At 34.9% G+C, this 27812-nt stretch overlaps 2 protein-coding genes across 8 annotated transcripts in view; one reads left to right on the top strand and one right to left on the bottom strand.

The window, feature by feature from the left end:
* The window catches only part of synrg (synergin, gamma), a 54169-nt gene extending 45363 nt beyond the window's left edge, over positions 1-8806 (top strand). For 4 of the 7 annotated variants that reach the window (XM_056243243.1, XM_056243245.1, XM_056243247.1 and 1 more), the window contains 2 exons: positions 2486-2518; positions 7663-8806. In XM_056243243.1, the coding sequence (XP_056099218.1) occupies positions 2486-2518; positions 7663-7794 (165 nt within the window). In that variant the 3' untranslated portion in view covers positions 7795-8806. The remainder of the gene's footprint in view (positions 1-2485; positions 2519-7662) is intronic. The other 3 variants (XM_056243244.1, XM_056243246.1, XM_056243250.1) reach the window with 1 other exon arrangement.
* Positions 8807-19349: 10543 nt separating this feature from the next.
* Positions 19350-27462, bottom strand: dusp14 (dual specificity phosphatase 14). The gene is made up of 2 exons (XM_056243203.1): positions 27193-27462; positions 19350-20247 (listed from the first exon to the last, which is right to left on the bottom strand). The coding sequence occupies exon 2, from the start codon at positions 20127-20129 to the stop codon at positions 19485-19487; it is 645 nt and encodes a 214-aa protein (XP_056099178.1). The 5' UTR covers positions 20130-20247; positions 27193-27462; the 3' UTR covers positions 19350-19484.
* Between the last annotated feature and the right edge of the window lie 350 nt (positions 27463-27812).

The raw sequence follows: 27812 nt of genomic DNA on the forward strand, positions 1-27812 counted from the left end.
TCACGCTAATACAGCATCCTATTAAAAACCCTTACTCTGTGAGATGGGCATCCATGCTAAAATTAGAATAGATGCCAGGTTATTAAATTCAAGTACCTGTAGCACAGCTGGTTGCCCCTAATGTGAAAAACAATAACAAGTAGCTGTTGATAGGAAGCCATTAGTTTGTATTTATGCTGTATCTCAGCATACCTTTTACATTATGCCATACAGGAGCTGTCTCAAATGTAAAAAGAATTCTGGCAGAGTGGAATGTTTCAGATTTCAGAAACAGCAGTTCATCGATCTTTGATAGATATTCGGCCTCTATGCTTTTTTTTATTATGCATTATCGGCTCACAAAATACATAAAAGTAGTTCAAAATCATGTAAGCAAAACATGTAAGAAGTCTCGAGTTGTTTTGAACATCCTCCCATGACATGGTTGGTAAACAAACAAGCTTGTTAGTACCCTTGCAGTTAATTAAATGGAAGTCTTGCACACCAAAAAACATGCAACCTGTTAGTTTTGCATTTATAAATGGTTGCCACAGTCTTGGAAAAGTCAAGGTCAATTAAATAGTGCATCGACAGTAAGAAATACATTTTTAACTTATGTTTTGAAAAATCAATACTTTTATTTGGCAAGGATGCATTAGATTAATCCAAAATGACAGTAAAGACATTTATATTGTTACAAAAGGTTTGAATTTCAAATAAATGTTCTTTTGAACTTTCATCAAAGAATCCTGATTTAAAAAAATCATGGTTTTCACAAAAATATTAAGCAGCACAACTGTTTTTAACATTGATAATAATAAGAAATGTTTCTTGAGCAGCAAATCGGCGTATTAGAATAATTTCTGAAGGATCATGTGATGTGACACTGAAGACTGGAGTGATGTGGAAATTTTAAATAGTAATATTTCACAATGGTATAGTTTTTACTGTATTTTTGATCAAATAAATGCAGCTTTGGTGGGCATAAGAGACTTCTTTAAGGGTGTGTTCACACTTGGCATGTTTGGTTCGATTAAAACGAACCCTGGTGCGGTTCCTCTGTTAGTGCGGTTCATTTGTATAAGTGTGAACGCTGCCATCCGAATCCTGGTGCGCACCAAACAAACAGACCAAGACCCCTGAAAAGATGGGTCTCGGTCTGCTTCCAAACGGACTCTGGTGCGGTTCGACTGATATATGAATGCAACATGATCCAAATACATGTAAACAAACCAAAAACAGGAAGATTAGACCCTAAAAAGGACCGAATGCTCACACATATCGGTTTTCTTCTCGTCATAGTCGCAAGTTTGCCCATCATCATAGTTCGGTACAGGCATCAGAACCCCTCGCAGCGGATCTTCATTTGTGTGTGTGACGGAGAGATTCCTGCCGCTGTTTTGACTCCTTTACACATTTTATAAGCTCTTCTCGAGTTCTCAGCTGGTCAAGATACCATAACATGCAGGCTACGCACATACAACGAGCGCATATATCCCAGCACACATCATAAAAGCCAACCAATCAGGTTGTGAACATATCCCTATGCCTTTAGGTGCGGTATCTTTTGGTTCGGTGATAAAAATGCCAATCTGAATGCTAATCGGACCAGGACTAAATGTTTTTTTACACCCTAAGGGTGCTTTCACACTAGCACTTTTGGGTTCAATTGACATCAGAGTTCAGTTCGATTGGATGATGTGAACGTGGTCTTCCGAACTCCGGTGCGCACCTGCAAACCGGTTCATGTGAACTCAGAACAATTGCGTTCATATCAGGAGCGAAACGTACCAAAGTGAACCGCTATTAATGACGTATGATTTGATAATCATAAGAATGTGTGTTTGTTTCACTCACTTTCCTGTAGAGCGTGACTGGCGTACTGCAAGCAGAGAGAATGTATCATTTCTGCTCTCCTTCAGCGCTTTTAGAGCATTTGCAGTACATTTGCAGCAGATAGACGCAAGTGGCGTTACGTACCGAAGCTTTGGGGGAAAAAAAACAATGGTTCAAAAACAAAAATATAAAAGCGAGGTGAGCAACGCTATTAATTTTGCCGTCTTCTCCTGTGCCGTCATTCCCGAGCAACGGGACGCTGCTTTGAGGCAAACGCACCGCGGGTCGGACTCTAATAATATAATCTGAACACCGTCCGGCAGGGGGAGGGGGAGCAATCAAACTCCGGTTCAGACCAGGCAATCGAACCAAGTGTGAAAGCACCCTAAAACATTTTAGAAAATGGTTGTATATGCATTTCCGGTGCTCAGCACAACCCCTATTAATGGTACAAAGCTATCTTTGATGATACTTAGGAACTCTAGTTACTCACAGTTGCCCTTTCTTGTCTTGCACTGTAGCTAATTTGCAACAAGCTTCCGCCTTTAAATGGACACCCTTCTTCCACTGTGGGCTCTCTGGTGTTCTAGTTTTGCTCATTAACCAAACAAAAAGAGAAGAAAAAAGCTCTATACTAACGCTGATGCTGACTTGTTTATGCTACTTGCAGGCACTGACAAAAGACAGTCGCTCCAAATTAAGGGTAAATATTTCAGTTTTTCTCAAAGCTTCACTTTAGTGAATGTAGGTTAAAGCTGAAGTGTCCCTCACTGTCCTTCAGACTTTGTTGTAAGAAGGGTTGTCATCTTTGCAGGTAGGATGCACTGTTTGCAATCAGATAGTCATTAACCTTTCCGCCAGCTAAACAAGGTCGGTTGAATTAGGATGACCTTTTCAGTGATTCTGAGCCACCTGTTCATCTGAGAGGAGAGAGTGCGCTTGTGCAGCAGCTGCCGTCCCTCTGTGCACCACAGACACATACACACGTATATACACCGCGGGATCAGCCGTTCATCACACAGCATTGTTCAGATGTCCACTCAGACACGTACATTCTCTCTCTCACTTTCTGCCTTTCTTTTCCTAGTACAGAGATGAGCAAGTGCATCAGAAAGACCGACAGATGCTATATCATTTATCTTTGACTATGCATATATATATAGGGCTGTCAAACGATTAATCGCGATTAATCGCATCCAAAATAAAAGTTTGTGTTTACATAATGTGTGTGTACTGTGTATAATTATTTTTAATACATAAATACCCACACATGCATGTGTATTTAAGAAATATTTGCATGTATATACTGTATATAGACTGAATGTAGCCTATATATAATGTATATTTTATATAAATAACATATTTTACTTAAATATATACATGTGTGCATTTATATACAAAATAATTATACACAGTACACACACATATAGTATGTAAACACAAACTTTTATTTTGGATGCGATTAATCGTGATTAATCGTTTGACAGCCCTAATATATACACATATATATATATATATACACTCACCGGCCACTTTATTAGGTACCCCATGCTAGTAACGGGTTGGACCCCCTTTTGCCTTCAGAACTGCCTCAATTCTTCGTGGCATAGATTCAACCAGGTGCTGGAAGCATTCCTCAGGGAGTTTGGTCCATATTGACATGATGGCATCACACAGTTGCCGCAGATTTGTCGGCTGCACATCCATGATGCGAATCTCCCGTTCCACCACATCCCAAAGATGCTCTATTGGGTTGAGATCTGGTGACTGTGGAGGCCATTTTAGTACAGTGAACTCATTGTCATGTTCAAGAAACCAATTTGAAATGATTAGAGCTTTGTGACATGGTGGAAGTAGCCATCAGAGGATGGGTACATGGTGGCCATAAAGGGATGGACATGGTCAGAAACAATGCTCAGGTAGGCCGTGGCATTTAAACGATGCCCAATTGGCACTAAGGGGCCTAAAGTGTGCCAGGAAAACATCCCCCACACCATTACACCACCACCACCAGCCTGCACAGTGGTAACAAGGCATGATGGTTCCATGTTCTCATTCTGTTTACGCCAAATTCTGACTCTAACATCTGAATGTCTCAACAGAAATCGAGACTCATCAGACCAGGCAACATTTTTCCAGTCTTCAACTGTTCAATTTTGGTGAGCTCTTGCAAATTGTAGCCTCTTTTTCCTATTTGTAGTGGAGATGAGTGGTACCCGGTGGAGTCTTCTGCTGTTGTAGCCCATCCGCCTCAAGGTTGTGCGTGTTGTGGCTTCACAAATGCTTTGCTGCATACCTCGGTTGTAACGAGTGGTTATTTCAGTCACTGTTGCCCTTCTATCAGCTCGAACCAGTCTGGCCATTCTCCTCTGACCTCTGGCATCAACAAGGCATTTCCGCCCACAGAACTGCCGCTCACTGGATGTTTTTTTCTTTTTCGGACCATTCTCTGTAAACCCTAGAGATGGTTGTGCGTGAAAATCCCAGTAGATTAGCAGTTTCTGAAATACTCAGACCAGCCCTTCTGGCACCAACAATCATGCCACGTTCAAAGTCACTCAAATCAACTTTCTTCCCCATACTGATGCTCGGTTTGAACTGCAGGAGATTGTCTTGACCATGTCTACATGCCTAAATGCACTGAGTTGCCGCCATGTGATTGGCTGCTTAGAAATTAAGTGTTAACGAGCAGTTGGACAGGTGTACCTAATAAAGTGGCCGGTGAGTGTATATATATATATATATATATATATGCATGTATGTTTGATTAGTGACCTTGAAATAGTATTTAATAATAGTATAAAATAATATTTTATAATTTAATACTGTTTTATAACAAGGCAATGCAATCACACTATGAGATATAGTTGCAATTACAAGAAATTTTATTCTGCAATTATGAGAGTGTCATTTGTGTGATATAAAGTCACACTGTGAGAAATAGTTGCAATTACAAAAAAAGTCGAAATTATTAGAAATAGTGTGATTTGGGAGATATGAAGTCAGTTGCGAGAAATATTCACAATTATGATAAATATTTTTATTTGCGAGATATTGACGCAGTTATGAGAAATGAAGTTGCAGTTACGAGAAATAGTGTAATTTGCTAGATATAGTCAAACAGATATAAATTCTCAATAACGAGAAATAGTTACAATTATGAGAAATAAGTTGTAATTGCAAGAAATAAGGTCACAATTATGAGTGTGTCTTTTGCGAGATAGTCGCTTTTGTGAGAAATAAGGTCGCAATTGTGTCTTTTGCTAGATATTATCGCAATTATGAGAAATAAGGTCGTAATTGCAAGAAATAAGGTTGCAATTTTGAGAAATAATGTTGCAATTATGAGTGTCATTTGCGATCTAGTCGCAATTACAATTATTAGTGTCTTTTGCGATAGTCGCAATTACTAGAAATAGTGTCATTTGTGAGTCACACCGTGATATTCTGTTGCAATTGAGAAAGTTGCAGTTGTTATATTTGAAGTCACATTATGAGATATAAAGTTGGAATTAGAAGAAATAAAGGCACAACTGTGAGAGAGAGTCACAAGTGCTCTTTTTTAGAACATCTGTAACAGGAATGTACACAAGTAGAAACAAATTGACACAAGAGACCAATATCAAGATCCCCCCTCTTGATTTTTCTTTAGCTTTTTAACAAACATCCTTTAAACAGGAGTAGGACAATATTGTTTTACAAGAGAATATAGGAGAACTTGTTTGTTTGTGTGTGTGTGCGCGCGCGTGTGCATGCATAGTATCAGTGTGGGAGGGCATGATTCACAACATGAGTCATTTCTCCTTCCAACATCAGGAGCTTCATTCTGCATAACTGCCTTATCACAAATGCACAACTACAGCTGTGACTTTCAGAATGAAAGCACACTCGCACGCTTCGCATCGATATATTGAGTGAAGTTCACTGGGTTCTTGTTTCGCCTCTCTATATATAGAGCATATGTAGGAGGATTGCGCACTTCTTTTTCTTTATTGATCCTACAAATTGTCAGTACACCGTTGGGCTCTTGTCTCTTTTATGAAGTGTGGTGATATGCCACCCTGCAGTCAGATACTATATGACTAGTTCAATGTCTAACATGTAGTTTAGAGACGCAGGTTGAATGTAGTGCTTGTTGACAAGTTGGAAGGGTTTTTCTGGGTTCAGTACAGTTTGAGCTCTAATCGGCAGCATCTGTGATTGAGTTTCCACGAGGTCATTTTGACCCGTCACTTTAGAAACGAACCACAGCATAAATAGGTCATATTTGTTAAGTTGCTTGTATGAATTCTTCCATGCAGTAATGTACATTATGGGCAGACAGTGTTATTTTAGTATCATTCATACTATTATAGTTTCATATTTTTAAATTCGATTTTTATTTTGGAAATTGTTGCGCGTCATTTGTATTCGTTTTTTTTGTTTGTTTTTTAAATACGTCTATAGTTTAAGTTTTAGTTATTAATACTTAATTTTAATACATGAACTAAATTAATATGAGAAATGTTGCATGAACTAAATGAATATAAGAAATAAGCTGAAATAAACATTACTTGAAATAAAATAAGTTTATGCTTTAATGGCTCGAAACGAGGCATTAGGTAATGATAATAACCCTGGCTATGAGCTCAACTCCTGTCATGACCATGTAAAGCCACTAAACACTGTGACCAGAAGTTGAAATATTGTATTATATCAGAGAAGGTTAGTAAATGAATATTACTAGTCTTATAGTAATAAGTGTAATGGTCAAGTTTATTCAAATTCTGGCCAATACAGATAAGTGATGTCTTCTTGTTATAGGCGAAAACTGATAAATAACTGATATAAATATTCTCCGCTATATTGCCTAAAAAAAAAATTCTATATATCAATTGTTTAAATTGGGACAAGTGAATTTAGGGGTCATTTACACTACACTATTTTCAACTGAAAAGGGATTTTGGCGTTCATTTACACGACAACAGCGTTTTGGGGGCCTGAAAACGCAAACTTTTGAAAATGGGATTCAAAGTGCAAGTTTTTGAAAACCATACCATTATCGTCTCCATTTAAACTATAAAAATCCGAATTTGTGAAAACTGTGTCGCATGTGACATGTTTCGGTCTATAGGCTCGTAGTGTTTCTCTACAAACTGACATCGCCAACTACTGGCCTGGCAGCAGAATACAGCGTTTTTAGTCGTTTTCGCGGATCTGTGAGAACAGGGATTGTTTTGACATTGGTGTAAACAAATGCGAAGACATTCGTTAGTGTACCGTTGACATGTAAACGTGCCCTTAGACATCAAAACATCAAATGTACTGTATGAAAAATGTATTGCATTAAACAGTGTTAGTGTTATTAATTTAGTGTTTTTAATTCGATGTTAGATGACCGCAATGCTAATCTAAATGTAAAAATAGGTTAGATAACCGACATGATACCAATATATATTGTATTAAAAAAAAAGCTTAATTTGTATTGAACCTGGAACATTCTTTTAAACCCACCTTAAAAACGTTATCCCCCGGTTTCACAGACAAGGTTAAACCTAGTCCTGGACTAAAATCCATGTTTGAACTGTTTTAACTGAAAGCAAATTGCACTGACATATCTTAAAAACATTACTGGTGTGCATCTTGAGACAAAACATTGGCACTGACACATTTTTTTCTAAGACACGTTTATAAAAGCTACTTAAATGCCCTAATTGAAATAAGGCCTATTCCTGGCTTAATCTAAGCCTTTTCTGTGAAACCAGGCCAAAATCCCAGTAGATCAACCCCAACCTGTCCCTATCATTTAGTTGGACTTTATTTTATAAAATAATTTTTCTCACCTTTTCTTGCACAAATCCTCTGCAGGCCTTTAATTCTGAGACGGACAACTTCAAGCTCATGTACGGAGGTCACCAGTACCACGCCAGCTGCGCTAACTTCTGGATCAACTGCGTGGAACCCAAACCGCCGGGTCTCATCCTGCCCGACCTGCTCTAGAACCCTGAGCCGCTGCCTGAAGGATCATGGGAGTCACTTTAACTGTTTAACGCTGTTTGCCTTTCAACCGGTACAGCTCTCGCCATTTGAAATTAGGACGCAACTAGATCTAGATCTGCCATTGTCTGTAGGAAGATCAGATGAGATGTACTACTGAATAATAGCTATTTAAAATATTGTAAATGTGTCTTTGTCTTTACCTTTTTGGATCTGACTCGGTCATGTACAGATGTGTCTGGTTGGTTGATTCTTTGCTGTTGATTTCTCTACCATGCGAAGTAAATACTGCAGAGCTGTTCTGCATGTTATGAATATTAGACTTGTAATATAAAATCCATAAAACAATAAAGGGAGAACATTGGAAAGCATCAAAAACGTGTAGCAGATATTACTGAAATAAGAGAGAAACATTTAGACATGGGTATTTTCTTTTGTGTGTCATTGTTTTCTGTTATAATTGTGCTGGAACACAAGTCACTTTTGTAGTGGGTCTGGAAACGGTCCTTGAACGCTTGTGAGTTTCTGAGAATCTTTTCTAAAGCATCAAGCCTGGGAGCTGTTCTGAAATGTTTTGATGTTTAGTGTTCTGAATTTAGATGTGACGCTTTTAAAGGACTTTGTTGTGTGACACTTTGAAGGAAATTCAAAAGTCTGGGGATGTAAGAAGTACAAAGTCAAGCCTTTTCCCTCTTCTTCCAACTCAAGCAGAATGACCCTAAACTTTCATAATGAATTCATTTCTTTTCATTGAGGCACTATTAATGAATTGATGAGGATACAAAATAGATTAAATGGCTTTGTGTGTACACGATGGTCATTGTTAGCGTTTTACTGAGGTCTTAATGGTCTTTTAATGGTCTTTATTGTCATTGTATCATGAATCAAGTTCAACTCATTAATTCTTCTTAATTTATGAGCTTTTTCTACTAAAATTATCTTGTGTGTCCTTTTATGTCTGTATTTCTGTTAATACTTGAAGCCAGTAAGGGCAAATTAAAATCTTTGAATGTTAGTATTGAATACAAATGTGAAATTTCTGTCGCACATTAGAGTGATTACTCTTCGTTTCTTCATCTGTATCAGGGCCAGCTAGTGACACGTCCCTCACACAGCGCTGGTAGCTGCCATTCACAGCAATATTACCTTGGCAACAGTTTCCAAGGATACAAGACTTTGAATTTGTAACATTGTAAAAATACAGTAAGATTTAGTCCCAGTCTGTGCATACAAAAAAACAGTGATTTCTTTCAATTTATTTTTTTTCCCACCATGTTGATGCTGTTTTGACAGGCTGTCAAAGTACAGAGTGGATGATGTTCTGTATTTGTAACCTTTATCCACCTAGTCTTCGCTGAACAATGGGGATTAGATTTATTGAGACTTTTTTGCTCTGTTAATCCAGATATTATACATACTACACGAGGTGAAATAAAATTCTGTTCCATGCTCCTACACACTTAAAAATAAAGATTCTAAAAGTACATTTTTGCAGAAATGCCATTGAAGAAAAAAATGTGGGTTCCCCAAAGAACCTTTCAGTAAACAGCCTCTTATTGCATTTGGCTCCGTTTTGACCCGGAGGTGGTACATCATTTATTTTTTTTATTCATAGCTTGTTTTTTACGAAAAATAAACTTTGTGTTAAAGGGGTCATGGTACATGCACTTTTCAAGTTGATTGTACTGAAATGTGTTTTGGCAGTGCCTGTACACAACCATCATATCTATCTATAAATTACAGGAACGTCTGTCTGTCTGTCTGTCTGTTAATCGAATATCTCTCGAACCGTTAGTCCGATGGATTTCAAACTTGACGGGTGTCTCGCTACGGGCACGAGTAAGTGCAGTGCCGAGTTTGACGTTGTTTGGATTAGAAATGAAAAATATATCGTTAAATATATATGTAAAAGAAGTACACATTGAAGTTGTGGTTTAAAAATAAACATTCTGTCAGCTAAACATTAAGTCAGCTACACCGTTTACTTCTGAAGTAAAAAAAGTAGCGATTCTTTTCGAGAAATGTAGCGATTCTTTTCAAGGTTGTTATACATTTATTACAATGTAATTATACATTGTTTACAGTGTTATTAGGGCCCGAGCACCGATGGTGAGAGGACCCTATTGTTTTTGCTCTGTTTATTATTATTCTTCTTCTCTTAAAAGAATCGCTTTTTAGAGGGCCTAAACATGCTCAAAAACTCATGAAACTTTGCACACGCTTCAGAAGTGGTGAAAATTTACGTGTGATATGGTTTTCAAAATTGGGTGGGGCAAATTCGGTAAATTATTGCCCCCAGATTTTGCCCCGGCTCTACGTTTCACGTACAGGTATGAAATTTGGTACATACATGTAATGACCCAATACCTACAAAAAAGTCTCTTGGAGCATAGCCCTAAACACAACAGGAAGTGAGCTATTTTGAACTTCCTCCTAGATTTTGTGCATTTTTCGTAATTTCCTGATGTTGTACTTTAACGAACTCCTCCTAGAGATTAAATCAGATCCACATAATATTTTGTCAGTCTAATCTTAAGGCCTTTGCGACGTTAAATTGCGAAGATCTAGAGTTTTCGTCGAAGGATGTGACCTCGGCGGCCTGACAAAAATGTAGATGTGCAAATCCAATTTCAGCCTCTGGGTGAAATATGCATCATCAGATAACTTCTGTGTAAATGATGCAGTTCCGATGTTGCTAGGCAACCACAGACAGCCTGCAGTAACTCAGGCATACAATGTCCGATCTGCCCCAAACTTCACATGTGTGATAAGAGTCCTGTCCTGAACACATGACCATCCTCATATTAGATTATTGTAATAGCGCCACCTGCTGGTAGCAGGAAGTGTGATAAAAATAAATGACTTTGACATAGTCCTCCGGCTTAAACATGCTCGAAAACTAATGAAACTTTGCACACACTTCAGAAGTGGTGAAAATGTACATGTGATGTGGGTTTCAGAATTGGGTGGGGCAAATTACTTTAACATATTCCCCCTATATTTACATACTGCCCACCGTGCTCTGTCTTCCTAAAGCCACCGGGTGGCGGTGGCACGGGTGTGAGGGCCCTTTCATCGCTGCTTGCAGCTTTAATTATACATTTATTACAATGTAATTGTTTCTTACAATGTAAATATACATTACAGTGTTATTATACTTTATTACAATGTAATTATAAATTTGTTACATTATTATTTTGTTACATTCTTTTTTTTAAAGTAGCGATTCTTTTTGAAAAAGTAGTGTAAAAAAATTAATTATACATTTGTTAGTCTTATTATACATTTATTACAATGTAGTTATACGTTTATAACATTGTAATTAATTTATTACAGTGTTATACATTTATTACAATGTAATTATACGTTTATTACAATGTAATGATACATTTATTACAGTGTTATTATACATTTGTTACATTATTATTTTGTTACATTCTTTTTGAAAAGTAGCAATTTTTGAAAAAGTAGCGATTTTTAAAAAAAGTAGCGATTCTTATACGTTTATTTCAACGTAATTATACATTAGTGTTATCATACATTTGTTACTTTATTATTTTGTTACATTATTCTTTTTGAAAAAGTACCGATTCTTTATGAAAAAAGTAGTGTAAAGTGATTATACATTTGTTACAGTCTTATAAAGTTTTTACAATGTAATTATACATTTATTACATTGTTATTATACATTTATTACAGTGTTATTATACATTTATTACAATGTAATTATATGTTTATTACAATGTAATTATACATTTATTACAGTGTTATTATACATTTGTTAGTCTTATACATTTATTACAATGTAATTATACATTTATTAGTGTTATTATACATTTGTTACATTATTATTTTGTTACAATATTCATTTTTGAAAAAGTAGCGAATCTTTTTGAAAAAATAGCGATTTTTTAAAAAGTAGCTTTTGGGAAAAAGTAGTGTAAAAAATAAATTTATTTGTTACAGTCTTATTATAAATTTATTACAATGTAATTATACGTTATACGTTTATTACTATTTTGTTACATTATTCTTTTTGAAAAAGTACCGATTCTTTATGAAAAAAGTAGTGTAAAGTAATTATACATTTGTTACAGTCTTATAAAGTTTTTACAATATAATTATACATTTATTACATTGTTATTATACATTTATTACAATGTAATTATACGTTTATTACAATGTAATTATACATTTATTACAGTGTTATTATACATTTGTTAGTCTTATTCGTAATAAATGTATAATAAGACTAACAAATGTATAATAACACTGTAATAAATGTATAATTACATTGTAATAAACGTATAATTACATTGTAATAAATGTATAATAACACTGTAATAAATGTATAAATACATTGTAATAAACATAATTACATTGTAATAAATGTATATGTAATTATGTTTATTACAATGTATTTATACATTTATTACAGTGTTATTATACATTTATTACAATGTAATTATACATTTATTACAGTGTTATTATACATTTATTACAATGTAATTATACGGTTATTACAATGTAATTATACATTTATTACAGTGTTATTATACATTTGTTAGTCATACATTTATTACAATGTAATTATACATTTATTACAGTGTTATTATACATTTGTTACATTATTATTTTGTTACAGTATTCATTTTTGAAAAAGTAGCGAATCTTTTTGAAAAAATAGCGATTTATAAAAAGTACCGATTCTTTTGGGAAAAAGTAGTGTAAAAAATAAATTTATTTGTTACAGTCTTATTATAAATTTATTACAATGTAATTATACGTTATACGTTTATTACAACGTAATTATACATTACAATGTAATTATACATTTATTACAGTGTTATTATACATTTGTTAGTCTTATTATACATTTATTACAATGTAATTATATATTTATTACAGTGTTATTATACATTACAATGTAATTATAAGTTTATTACAGTGTTATTATACATTTATTACAGTGTTATTATACATTTATTACAATGTAATTATACGTTTATTACAATGTAATGATACATTTATTACAGTGTTATTATACATTTGTTACATTATTATTTTGTTACATTCTTTTTAAAAGTAGCGATTCTTTTTGAAAAGTAGCGATTCTTATTTTTTTAAAGTAGCGATTCTTTTTTAAAAAGTAGCGATTCTTATACGTTTATTACAACGTAATTATACATTACAGTGTTATTACACGTTTATTACAGTGCTATCATACATTTGTTACTTTATTATTTTGTTACATTATTCTTTTTGAAAAAGTACCGATTCTTTATGAAAAAAGTAGTGTAAAAAAGTAATTATACATTTGTTACAGTCTTATAAAGTTTTTACAATGTAATTATACATTTATTACATTGTTATTATACATTTATTACAATGTAATTATACGTTTATTACAATGTAATTATACATTTATTACATTGTTATTATACATTTGTTAGTCTTATTATACATTTATTACAATGTAATTATACATTTATTACAGTGTTATTATACATTTATTACAATGTAATTATACATTTATTACAGTGTTATTATACATTTATTACAATGTAATTATACATTTATTACAGTGTTATTATACATTTGTTAGTCTTATTATACATTTATTACAATGTAATTATACATTTATTACAGTGTTATTATACATTTGTTACATTATTATTTTGTTACAATATTCTTTTTGAAAAAAGTGGCGATGCTTTTTGAAAAAGTAGCGATTCTTTTTTTTTTTTTAAAGTAACGATTCTTTTTGAAAAAAGTAGCGTTTCTTTTTGAAAAATGTAGCGATTCTTTTTGAAAAAGTAGCGATTCTTTTTGGAAAAAGTAGTGTAAAAAAATAAATTCATTTGTTACAGTCTTATTATAAATTTATTACAATGTAATTATACATTTATTACAACGTAATTATACATTGCAGTGTTATTATACGTTTATTACAATGTAATTATACATTTATTAGTGTTATACATTTGTTACATTATTATTTTGTTACATTATTCTTTTTGAAAAAGTAGCGATTCTTTTTGAAAAAAGTAGCGATTCTTTTTGGAAAGAGTAGCGATTCTTTTTGGAAAAGTAGCGATTTTTGAAAAAAGTAGTGTAAAATTTTTTAATTCATTTGTTACAGTCTTATACATTTTTTACAATGTTATTATACATTTATTACAATGTAATTATATGTTTATTACAATGTAATTACACATTACAGTGTTATTATGCATGTAATTATACTAATAAATGTAATTATACATTTATTAGTCTTTTTATTCATTTGTTACTTTATTATTTTGTTACATTATTCTTTTTGAAAAAAGTAGTGATTCTTTTTGAAAAAGTAGCGATTCTTTTTGAAAAAAGTAGTGATTGTTTTTGAAAAAAAAGTGATTCTTTTTGAAAAAGTAGCGATTGTTTTTGAAAAGTAGCAATTCTTTTTGAAAAAGTAGCGATTCTTTTTGAAAAAAGTAGCGATTGTTTTTGAAAAGTAGCGATTCTTTTTGAAAAGTAGCGATTGTTTTTGAAAAGTAGCGATTCTTTTTGAAAAAGTAGCGATTCTTTTTGAAAAAAGTAGCGTAAAAAATGTAATTATACATTTGTTAGTCTATTTATACATTTATTACAATGTAATTATACGTTTATTACAATGTAATTATAAATTTTTTACAGTGTTATTGTTACATTATTATTTTGTTACATTATTCTTTTTGAAAAAAGTAGTGATTCTTTTTGAAAAATGTAGTGTAAAAAATTAAATGATACATTTGTTACAGTCTTATTATACATTTATTACAATGTAATAATATGTTTTTTTACAATGTAATTATACATTACAGTGTTATTATACGTTTATTCCAATGTAATTATAAATTTTATTACAGTGTTATTATACATTTGTTACATTGTTATTTTGTTACATTCTTTTTGAAAAAAGTAGCGATTCTTTTTGAAAAAGTAGTGATTCTTGAAAAAATAGCGATTCTTTTTTTTATTTAAAGTAGCGATTCTTTTTGAAAAAGTAACGATTTTTAAAAAAAGTGGTGATTCTTTAAAAAAAACTAGTGATTCTTTTTGAAAAAGTAGCGATTCTTTTTGAAAAAAGTAGTGTAAAAAAATTTAATTATACATTTGTTACAGTCTTATTATACATTTATTACAATGTAATTATACATATTATACAATGTAATTATACGTTTATTACAATATAACTATACATAGTTTAAAAACTATGTATAGAACTATGAAAAACTATGTATAGAACTATGAAAAAGTAGCGATTCTTTTTTGAAAAAAAAAGCGATTCGTTTTGGAAAAGTATCGATTCACTTTTGAAAAAGTATCGGTTCATTTTTGAAAAAGTAGCGATTCTTTTTTGAAAAAGTAGCTATTCTTTTTTGAAAAAGTAGCAATTCTTTTTTTGAAAAAAGTATTGATTCTTTTTGAAAAAGTAGCGATTCATTTTTGAAAAAGTAGCGATTCTTTTTGAAAAAGTAGCGATTCACTTTTGAAAAAGTAGCGATTCTTTTTGAAAAAAGTAGCGATTGTTTTTGAAAAGTAGCGATTCTTTTTGAAAAGTAGCGATTGTTTTTGAAAAGTAGCGATTCTTTTTGAAAAAGTAGCGATTCTTTTTGAAAAAAGTAGCGTAAAAAATGTAATTATACATTTGTTAGTCTATTTATACATTTATTACAATGTAATTATACGTTTATTACAATGTAATTATACATTTTTTACAGTGTTATTGTTACATTATTATTTTGTTACATTATTCTTTTTGAAAAAAGTAGTGATTCTTTTTGAAAAAAGTAGTGTAAAAAATTAAATGATACATTTGTTACAGTCTTATTATACATTTATTACAATGTAATAATATGTTTTTTTACAATGTAATTATACATTACAGTGTTATTATACATTTATTCCAATGTAATTATAAATTTTATTAGTGTTATTATACATTTGTTACATTGTTATTTTGTTACATTCTTTTTGAAAAAAGTAGCGATTCTTTTTGAAAAAGTAGTGATTCTTGAAAAAATAGCGATTCTTTTTTTTATTTAAAGTAGCGATTCTTTTTGAAAAAGTAACGATTTTTAAAAAAAGTGGTGATTCTTTTAAAAAAACTAGTGATTCTTTTTGAAAAAGTAGCGATTCTTTTTGAAAAAAGTAGTGTAAAAAAATTTAATTATACATTTGTTACAGTCTTATTATACATTTATTACAATGTAATTATACATATTATACAATGTAATTATACGTTTATTACAATATAACTATACATAGTTTAAAAACTATGTATAGAACTATGAAAAACTATGTATAGAACTATGAAAAAGTAGCGATTCATTTTTGAAAAAGTAGCGATTCTTTTTGAAAAAGTAGTGATTCTTTTTGAAAAAGTAGCGATTCATTTTTGAAAAAGTAGCGATTCTTTTTGAAAAAGTAGCGATTCACTTTTGAAAAAGTAGCGATTCACTTTTGAAAAAGTAGCGATTCGTTTTGGAAAAGTATCGATTCACTTTTGAAAAAGTATCGGTTCATTTTTGAAAAAGTCGCGATTCTTTTTTGAAAAAGTAGTGATTCTTTTTTTTTGAAAAAAGTATTGATTCTTTTCGAAAAAGTAGTGATTCATTTTTGAAAAAGTAGCGATTCATTTATGAAAAAGTACTGATTTAACTGAATCTGTAAGTCAGCTACACTGTTTAATTCTGAATATTATATTTTATTCTGGTGCGCTTAACGTTATCGTTTTCTCAGAGTTTAGGCTCCTGTGTAATAGTAGCCTAGGCTATTAAGCAACTCAAACATACCAAACCAACAATTACTAAAAATACACAAAAACTGATTTTGCACGGGCATTGCACTAGTAATGATAAAAATCCATCCAGTGTTTTTTTTTTTAATCTCCTTATATGTTTTCCCCTGCCTCAAATTGAGCCGTTCGATCTTGTGACGTCACTAGATCGGACGCCCCTCCCACGATTGTTGATTGACAGCAGCGTTTCCACACAGACCCGCCCTGAGTGAGCTGTCACCATAGTCCGTCATTGTTGATACGCTGGAGCAGAATGGCGTCTAAGCGATTGTGGTGTTCTGTTCTTGGGTGTAATAGCGAACACAGCAGTCATTTTGATGTTCCTAAATCCGAACCGCTGAAGACGCAGTGGCTGAGTTTTGTTTACGAAGGGAATATTTCCCACGATCAAAGTCAATGCTTTCATGTTTGCGCGAATCATATCTCACCAGACTGCTTTATAAACGAGGGTATAAATCTGGTTTTGCTAAGCTGCTCCTGAAAAAAGAATTGGTACCAACTATTCATGTCCCTGCTGCAGCTCCAGAAGAAGTGAGTGTTAAGTTTTATTAACCTTTATATTAATCTTTGCAAATCGCTTGCACGCTTCACGATGAATGCGGAAAGGTTTACACTCAGGGTACATTACGGCATGTTTTCCATGTACGACGTTCTTAATATAATTCATAATCCCACGTTTAATGAACAACGCGTTATGGTTATTGTGTTATTACAAACTGTGTACGTATACATCAGTAAACACATAGCGTTCGTATCTCTACCCTGCCAGTACATACAAAGATAGATCAAAGTGACACGTTAGCCAACCATTCAGAAACGTCCTGTTCGAGCCTTAATTGTCTAACTTCTTCAAGGCCGTCATCTTGTTCCGGGTCCGACTCCGGTTCAAATTGATACGGTTGGCGATATTTTTTTTCCCAGGATGGTAGGCGAAGGTACTGCCTTTTTCGCCTCTGATTGGCTAGAAGGGCTCTCCTCCGATTGGTTATTTGATTTGGCCGTGAAACGTCATCAATTCAGATGAGAAGTTACACATATACACACACAACCTCTAAACCTACCCATCACACACACACACACACTAACCCGACCCCTAAACCTACCCATCACACACACACACTAACTCGACCCCTAAACCTACCCATCACACACACACACACTAACCCAAATCAAATAACTAATCGGAGGATAGCCCTTCTAGCCAATCAGAGGCGAAAAAGGCGGTACTTTCCCCTACCATCCTGGGGAAAAAAATATTGCATACGGTTGCACAGATGTGTCCTCAGAGACTCCCGCTGCCATTCTCTCTCCAAAATATACCCTCAACTGTTGTCAAGGCAACACTCCACGTGTGTTGTGTCAAAACAGTCATTATCATTTAAAGACACATGAACTTAAACGGCGTGCTGAGTTGTGTCTGACCAGGTAAAATGAGTGTTTTCTTACGATACTAATGAGAATTTTTAATTAAAGTATATTACAAACTTTTCATTTAGACCCTAAAGAATCAACTTAACTTGTATGAAAATGGCATTATATGACCCCTTTAAGACTAAAAATACACCATTTATTTTTTCAGATTTTTGTTACAATTTTATTTTTTTATTTTTTTAGATATAACATTTAAACTAAATTGTTTTAGTTTAGAACCTTTTGCACTCGTGTTCATTTTGACCCAAAAGTGATCTGTGGCTTTACACATGAAGTTATGCCATACACACACATACATACATACATCTATTAGATAGATTTGTCTCAAATTACTTCTGAAAAATACATTTAACAATTTAGGTAACCATTTAGGTGCCTGCCATCCATTTAACAACAGCCAGTTAATCAGTCATGTACAGTATACAGTAGGGATATATTACTTTATCAACAAGTAAAACTATGTAGCATTGCTGTAATTTGTACACATTAAAGATGTAAATATTAAAAAGTGTTCAAAAGAACAAGTAAAAAAAAAAAAAACAGTAAACGAACCCTGAAAAAAGCACAAGGAATGCATTAAAATGTTACACCCTTTATTTATTTTATCACACTAATTAAATCTGAACTCTTTTACATGAATTCTGTTTTTTTTTTACATGAATTAGTAAAGTCTTTGCTAGGAGTTCTGTGACTGATGTCCTCCGGTTATAATTACTGCTTCACTGCAGAAAACATTTGAAAGAAACATCTTGAGTTAAAAATTTAAAACTGAGTAGAATTGCAAAAAGACCAAATTGACCAAAAATGATTCATTGAAAATATTACTTTCAAAACGCAACTGTTTTGCATTCGCAATGATGTTACAAATCCCAACACATGGTTTATGGTATGTTCATTAAATTTTCCTTTAATATACACAAATAGTTTACAAATGTGTTAAACATTTTAGCTTCTTTTAGCTAACTCTTCACAAAACCTTCCAAAACTTTTATATTTTTTTTGTTTACTTTTTTTTCTGCACACGTTTAAATACACCTTGGAATATAATATTGTTTTAATATATATGTATATATATTATTTGCAAATGCTACCAGTTATCAAGATCAGACTGCTGCTTCAACAAAGACAACAGCCAAAAGTGAAACAACATCCTCAGAATATTAAGTTTTGTAAGTCTTGAATTTCTGATTCTTAGCACTGCACTTGGTTCCCAAAGTGCTCCAAAAACCATTATCATCGCCAAGATTCATTTCAGCATTCAAGGATGATTTATCATTCCTGACCTCATAGTCCAGTTATGGACATAAGCACTACCGTCTCGCTTTATACTCTGACAGAAGGGACACGTGGACGTACGGAAAGAGCCCGGAAGACAATGGAGTCAAAGATGGGTTATCGGACCTGTCCTCTACGCTTGAACCAAAGTCCAAACCCCTCTTCACAAGCCCCAGAAAGGTGCCAAGTTCCTGCGGTCCCTCTCGTACACGTCAGGAATGACACCGTATGGTGTCTGGATCATTTTCACAGAGTTCCTTCCAAACAGTTTCCTCTCGTACTCAATGAGTTGTCGCCAGAACCCTCCATTAGGACGAATGACGGGTCGGCGGGCCTTGACCCAGGCGTGAGCTTCGGCCAGGGAAACTCTGTGGTACTTCATGAGGTACGCCAAACAGAGTGAGGCGGAGCGGCTCACCCCAGCCGCGCAGTGCACCAGGACGGCTCCCCGTTTGCGGCCCACGCTGTGGATCTTATCAGCCACACTGTCAAAATAAAGCGAGATCGGCGAATGAGGCATGTCGGCCAGTGGCACTTTCACATACTCCATGTGCGGCCAGTTGAAGTTGGGCAGCTCGATGGTGGCGTTCACCACACAGGTAATCCCTTTGGACAGGAGGAGGCTGCGGTTGGATGCCACATTCCCCCGAGCAAGGAACAGGGAAGGAGTGATCTGGGCGATGCCCCCCAACAGGCTGCTGGTCTCGGGCACCAGTCGGGGGACAGCCGTGGGCACCACTGAACTGCGGTGATGGTGGTGGTGATGGTGGTCTTGGTGGTGGAAGAACCCCTGACTTCGGGAACCCATAGAGGAGCGGAGAAAGGAGACAGAGAAATAGAAACCTTGAGGTGGCGCCAGGATGTCTTTCAGTTCTCCGTGGTCATCTCAAAGTGAATGATGAGATCATACAGACCGTTGGGTGCACCTAAAACAAACCGAGAGCAACACAAGTCAGTTGGTTTGGAATAACAAGTAGTGCAACCTCTGGAACAAGTGCCTTGCACACGCAAAAAAATGTATACATCGTATGTCCATTGTGGGTTATGAACCTACAACCTTCTGGTTAGTCGTTAATAAAAAGAACATATGATCAGATTACATCATAAGTAAGGAACATCTAGATGTATAAAGGCAAAAATTATGATATGAAAATGTTCGGTAACGCTTCCTTTTACAGTACAGTACTTAACGTGTGCTTACAGTGTACTTACCTAGAAAGTACTGGCTAATATAAGGTAAGTACATGGGTTAGGGGTAGGTTCAGGGTTAGTACCTAGTTATTACCCAGTAATTATAATTATAAGTACATAGTAAGTACATGGGTAACAGGACTGTAAAAGGAAGCGTTACCAAATGTTCTTATGTGTACGCCAACTGAAAAGCATGTAGGTGAAATTGAGGCGCTTGCTCACATTTTTGAATTTAAGATTCAAGAACTGTGATTTATACAATGGGATGCGTTTAGGATTTTTTTTTTTGCATTTGGACATTTTATGGTTCGTTTTTAGGAACATTTCAGAAATCGACATACATTCACATTCAGGATCATTGTACGCACGTCCTTATAAATGAGGCCATAGAACACTGTCCCATGGAAACAAGTACTGTTTAGGCGCTTTTCTACTGCGTGGTACGACGCGGCTCGGTTTGCTTTTCCACTGCAGTTTATTACTGCTTTAAAGTGGATGGGATTATAGACTGATCATTATAGTTGCCCCGCCTATACTGCCGTGACATCATCGTAAACACGACACAAACACAAACAAACAGTCGGTTAAAGCAAGTTGTTTAAAAAAAGTTGTGTGAACAAATGATACTGGGGGTGACTGTTGCCGACTATTTATATCTAGTGGGATTGGTGTCTTGTGTTGCAAATCCAATGATGCTGGTAGTGACGATTCTCCCTGACCAATCAGTGATCTGCAGTGTTCACACGTCACATTTTAGTATTGTTACAGCTCGCTTTGGAGGTCAGGTGATACTAAAAAAGTGTCAAAGCGTCATATGTCCATTTTAATTTGAAGGCATTTTAAGAGTCCAGAGAGGTGCTTTACAAGTGTCGATGACTGAAGCTTCTTCGACGATGGTAAAACAACATTAGCATGGCTGAATGCTGGTTTAATGGACGTAATTGCTGTATGTACCCAGCAGATGTGCCCTTCTGTCAGACTCGCGTCCCTTGAGCTGTGCTTGAGAGTGTGGGGGCCAGACGGAGCAAGTGTTTACTGGAGCCTGGAGGACCCTTATTAATCAAACCAAGAACAAGGCTCGAAACCTGTTATACGCGAATACACTGTCTGACAGTACGCTTGATGTATCGCACAGAACAAGAGGGCAGCCAAGTGACTCAGTATTCTAGAGGAAAAATACCTTTTGGAGTTTGGAGTTGTAAAACTGACAACGATTCGACTGAATAACAATTCTTTACTAAAAAAAAAGCCATACATTATGAAACTTTAAATTTGGTCATGGTTTGGTTCAATCTGAATAAATTATTTTGCTTTGCAGACATCTAATGAATCAATAAGCCCCAAGAAGTTGTGGTTTACAGTGATTTTATAAAAGCTGAAGGGCATTGTTAGGCACGAAGCGGAGAATCACTGCAATCCACAGCTTCGTGGACTTACTGCCTTTATAAAAAGGTTACCACATGTTGCGCATACTGTGCCTGGCAAGATCTCATAAAATAAACACACAGCAACAAAAATGTAATAATTTATTGATAACAAATAGCAGAAAGGTTGCCAAGAATCACACATGCAATGGAAAGCATGCTTGGTGCAGTACTACTACTGTAACGAGGTGACAGGTATGTATTTTACAATAGCTTTAAACACGACTCTCAATCGAGGTTAAATAAGAATCTCGTTTTCTTCTTTTTTTTTTAAGCCAAAGTTAATTAACTGCCTGTGTTGTGATAGCAAGTCCAAGGTTATCCAACTTTTTTGCCTCAGAGAATTTGTTTTTATTCCCATTACATTACACCAAAATCTTCTTTAAGGTTGATCTAAGGCCATGATCAGTTCTTTATTCAGGGATATGCAATCAATGTTTTAACATTTAATTTAACATACATTTTTCAAGATTTCTTGTCAAACGTGCTCCTAATTGAAGAATCATCCATTAATGAACGCAGAGTATTACTATAATTTGATCATTATAATTAAGTATCATTATAATTGATGCACTGAACTTTCTTTGTCAGATTGATGCATGCATTTTTACATCCTGAGCTAAAAGACTTGCTTAAAATCAATGTCCCTATCACACACTAAAATGACTTCAAAATGCACTAGAACTAGTACATTTCTAGCATGCCTAGGGGGTTTAACCAACAAACATTTCATTGTGATCGGAGTAAAGGCATGGCTGAAAAAACTCTTTGTCTTCTGAAAATATGACTGAAGCACACAGCTGAAGGACCCAACGATCATGTTCTCAGGTAACACAATCATTCAGTCTTCAATTTTGGCCCTCAGAAGCCCCTGTGGATTCCAGGTGCGCTTTAATCTGCATCCTCCGATTTCTTGTGCTCGAGTCGCTGGCAGGCATGACAAACTACTGAGTGTAGAGCATCTGTTTTTACAGCCTACCTTTCAGACATCAACATGTTTTATTGAAGGGCAGACGGTCTACTTATGTCTTGTGTGCTGCATCATCCCTGAGGGCTCTATAACATTCATATTATTTGCAGTGGACTGGCCCTTAATAGTATGCCACAAATATCAAACCAATCATGTTAAACTAGAATTACATCTGATGTCTGTGCAAACAGCAGCTGTGGTGTGGTAGTTCCCCACCGTTTTTCAGAGCTTTATAGCATCATGTGGCCACTTCTATATGCGTTTCACCATATATTTTATTTATTTGAGTTTAATAGAATTGACAATGTTATATTAATAATATATAGATATTATTAATGCCTTATTTTTATTTGATATATTTTAATTATTATTTTAATAGTTTTTTTAATTATGATTATGATCTAATAATTATAATAAATAAATATTGTATTAATTAATTGCATTAAATTGACAGTATTCCTGAAATGCACAGTGGCAAAAGGACCAGCAATTTATGGCAGTGCCCTTGCGCCCAGTAGTCTGCTATACTGTGTTTGCATTAATAAAACCCATCTGCCCCAGTTTGTGCTGGCTGTCTCCCTGAGCCTTCCTCTACATCAATGAAAAACAGCCCGCCTGCCATTCTCAAGGGACTCTGATCGCAATAACATCTACAGTCTCTACCATCCTTTCAAACGGGGCACACAATCTCTCTCTGGCTGTCACTCAATTCTCACACTGAAATCACTGAGTTCGGATGCCACGTGTGGTTCCGCACAAACTCTTCTTCACAGCTTATGGGCTTGTTAACACAAAAGGGCAGGCAGTGTCATTGTGACTAAGTGTTCTTGGCTAAATTGTAGCTTTCGAATCAAATATGGCATCATAGTCATCCCAAACAGCAACATAGTGTCGGTCCAGATCCGGCTCACATCTGGTAAGCGTTGAATCCGCATGTCCCAGATGTGACCCGGATCTGGGCAGATACTATTTTGCAGTCTGGAATGTCAGTTCAGATGTCATCACGTCATTTGTTCTTGCTTATCTTGTGAACGAATGTCATTGGTGCATATTTGACTATTGTGCTTTTTTATTTTTTATTTATGTTGCTGTTTGAGCATGATAGAGGTCTGCAATGTAACAAAGCACAAAGTCACTCCAAAGGGAGTTATTCTCTATCAGTAAACACTGTTTCTGAACTCCCCGAAATGCCTCGATTGTAGCCTTGAGTTTTCTTACAGGAATGTACACATCTCAATATTTCTCATTTAAATAATTCCTGGTTGGGTTGCATTAGTAGCGAGTTGTCACAATGTCTAAGAGACAATATTTTTCCACCCCGAATCTAAACCCCCTATTTTTGGCTTGCCTTAGGCGGATGAACTGAGGAAACAGGTTAAAATGTATTCTTAACACTATTCCTCACCAGTATAAAACCACAACCTATTGTTGTTCTCAACATTTTTTCTGCTTTCTGAACCATGCAGTTTGATGCAGGTCAGATGTTATAAATGACACCGTTATCTAAAAGATGTATAAAATAAAGAATTACCACTGTGAAACGTCCTGCACAAGTAGTGCATGCGAAGGTGGTTTGGGTTCATCTTGTTCTTCTTGACGTTCATTATTGAACACAGACTCGAACTGATATTCCCAAACTGACACCATTACAGTAGTGTTTACAGCAACCTCAGGAAGCCTTCAGAGCTGATACTCGCTGGTTATGGTAAGGGGCGTTACATTTCCAACACACGATCTAAGCAGTAGACCAATCACAAAGAAACCAAAACTAAAGCAAAGCAGCACGTGAAAAAAGGTGCGACAACAATGTAAATTGTAAGAAAAATAACAAGTTTTTTTTAAAGTTAAATTATGTAAACATATTACCCCATGAACAAAATTATGAACTTGTTAATTAGCATAATAGGACCCCTTTAAGAACTATTGTGGAGGGGAAGCGGAAGGTTTTTTAAAAGATTAATTTCTGGTGCCGTAACCCATGACTACTGTAGGTGTTGAGGAATAAAGGCTTGATATAAGAGCAAAGATGAACCTCAGCAACCCAAAGTGCTGATAGATTCAAAGGCCTCACTGCTGACTATAACAGCTATTTATACAAGTGAGTGAGTAGAGAAGTGGGAAGAGAAGAAAGAGAGGAAATGAAGGAACATAGGCCTGCTCTTTTTGCTGTATTTGCATTACTTTTTGCTGAATGCATTGCTTCTAAACATAAAGCATATAGTTGTAGGAATATGAAAATGTCATTCCAAATCTTTCATTCCAAGTCTTCTGTATAACACCATAGAAAAGATTTTGAAAAACGATACAATAAAAAAAAGAAAATGACCAGGCGATGGATGTCAAGCTTCAAAAAAAGAACAAACGATCTATATAAAAGATATTCATATGACTCAATATGAAAGTCACTCTGCAGTGGTTCGGGTAATGAGACAAAAATGTATGGGGAAAAAAAGCTACAAGATATCTTCTTTTGTTGTCCATGGTTGAAAGAAAGTCATACAGGTTTGGAATGACATGAGAGCAACACTAGCAAATTAATTGCAACTATTTCTTCAAAGATAAATGTCTGCTTCTTGTATTTTTTTTATCAAAACACAATGTCTATGAAAACAAAAGGGACTAAAAATCCATCCCCCTGTACATTACAGGTAAATTAGAAGCAACCACTCAATCTTAAATTAATGTATTTTCCATTGGGCGCCAAGCAATTTTGCTACAAATGCAGTAAATCATTTTCCCCACCTGTGGAGTGGCGTGAACAGATATTCATGGCATGACAGTAATGGGCTGCTATGTCAACCTCATACACACACATACAGGCACTCATCACTCAGTGTGTGACTTTGGATCTGCCAACACTAGTGCACATCTCGGATTCAGTGCCGCAGGTCTCGGATGCTGTGTGTGGAAATACTCCCAGAGTCTGATTCCACCTCCGCAAGCATTAATGGGAATGAGAGACACCTGCTGAGAAACTCGAGCCCCAAAATGGCAGCCCTTCTTCCACACCAAATGTGGAAAACAGGAAACTAAACCTGAGCCGTGTTTACTCTACCAGCTTAATCTTGTCAATGGCCTAATGAAACAATCCATGCTCAATCAACAAGTGGTTCCAACATAAAGATTTAGTGACACTTTAGATGCAAATATTTTAAAGATTTAAATTTGAATATGCTGCAGATAAAATTGACAATCTGCCTAATAGGTCTATCAGTCCTGTTTCTCCTTAAATAACGGGGTTTCTTAGAGAATCATAAAAGAAAATACAATACTATATTGCACGCTGTTCATTTTTACATTTCTGTGTATTTCTAATTATTATGGTCGACCAATTATTATTTAAGTGGTCGACAAATATAGGTTTTTCAATGACCGATACCCATGCCGATATCCATACAGCAGGGTGACTGATACATAATGTACTGAATCTCCAAATTACTGAAATTAATATTAATTTTACACAATATAGTTTGATTTAAAGTACCAATAAAACAGAACACACTTGGACCAGATATAGCTTTTAGAGCCTACAAGGAATTTGAGTTGTAAAATATTTATTTGGACATGTAAAATTAAATTTTTGTATATAATTTTTTCGATTTTATCCAGGTGTAAAAACTGCGAGTTAGTGGAGTGCAGTTAGGCTATTTGTTAAGAGTGAACAACATGATAGTTGAAAAACAATTCATTAAAGAAAGCTGGCAAAACCTTAGCGATAATAATATTATAATATGTAAGTCAACAACACTGAGGTGAAAGGAAGAGGTTAATGCCAGTGAATGAGTGTAGATCGTATTTTGTTGCATTGAGCGCTTCGTGTCTGACTCAGTCAAGCACAGCAACCTGTTCCATCAATGGCATCCATGACACATTTTCAAAAAAAGCATTTGAATGAGAAATATTACTAAATATCTACTGATACGACGGCGACTCAGTTGGCTGCTCAATTTGAAAGAGACTAAGTGTAGTTCAAACTCTAGTGACGGAAAATGATTGAATCATCGTTGAGAACATGGCAAAAACATCGCGCAAAATTACAACTAGGCTAGCTCCACGCACGCGAACTGTTTATCTTCACTTTGCGCATTTTCTTTTTCTTTCATTAGAAGCATAAAACGCATAACATTTGAGTCGGACAAACACACTTGTAAATACGTTACATTCCGAGATTTAAAGACATAAACATTACAAAAGCGACATACTACACTGTTGCGTCAACATCAGCGTAGACTCTGTTTAACAAGATTACTCGTGTTCCTCTGAACCAAAGAACAGACTCAACTTACCTCAAACACAAAACATTGTCCTCTGAAATTATACACTGGTTACACATTCACTTGATGGCAGAATGTAGGCTATCTCTATCACGTAAACAATCTGATATTTCGGAAATATTCCGTAAAATTTGACAACTCCACGCACTTCGCCGTGATGGAGATGAGCGCGCGCGCGTATCTATGGTGCGTATGACAACAGGAAATTTTCTATTGGGAAAACATAAGCTTAAAGAGCACAGAAGCGCCTCCCCCGTCCAACACTACAGCCAGTCAGTCCTCATACTGTCACATCACGATCCACACTCAGCTACAAATATGACAATACATTCTCAGCAACAAACATCATGTGGACATGAGAATTACGCCACTATAATAAATGTAAAGAGCCTCAGGCACATCATATTTATGAGGGTGGTGCAAATATACAGGTCATTTTACTGGAGTTCAGAATATAATCTCTACTCATTTAGTAATTACTGTTGGATTAATTGTATTTTTAGACCAGTTGCCAGTAGTTTAGAAGCTGTTTGTCAATATAGGACTAAAAGGAACCACTAAAAAGATAAAAAGCAAGCAACGAATCATAACTTTCAGAGTTTGTGGATTGTACATTTCTCAAATAAAACACG

Source organism: Rhinichthys klamathensis, unplaced genomic scaffold, assembly GCF_029890125.1.
Source record: "Rhinichthys klamathensis goyatoka isolate OS25496 unplaced genomic scaffold, OSU_Roscu_1.1 h1tg000781l_1, whole genome shotgun sequence".
NCBI lineage: Eukaryota > Metazoa > Chordata > Actinopteri > Cypriniformes > Leuciscidae > Rhinichthys > Rhinichthys klamathensis.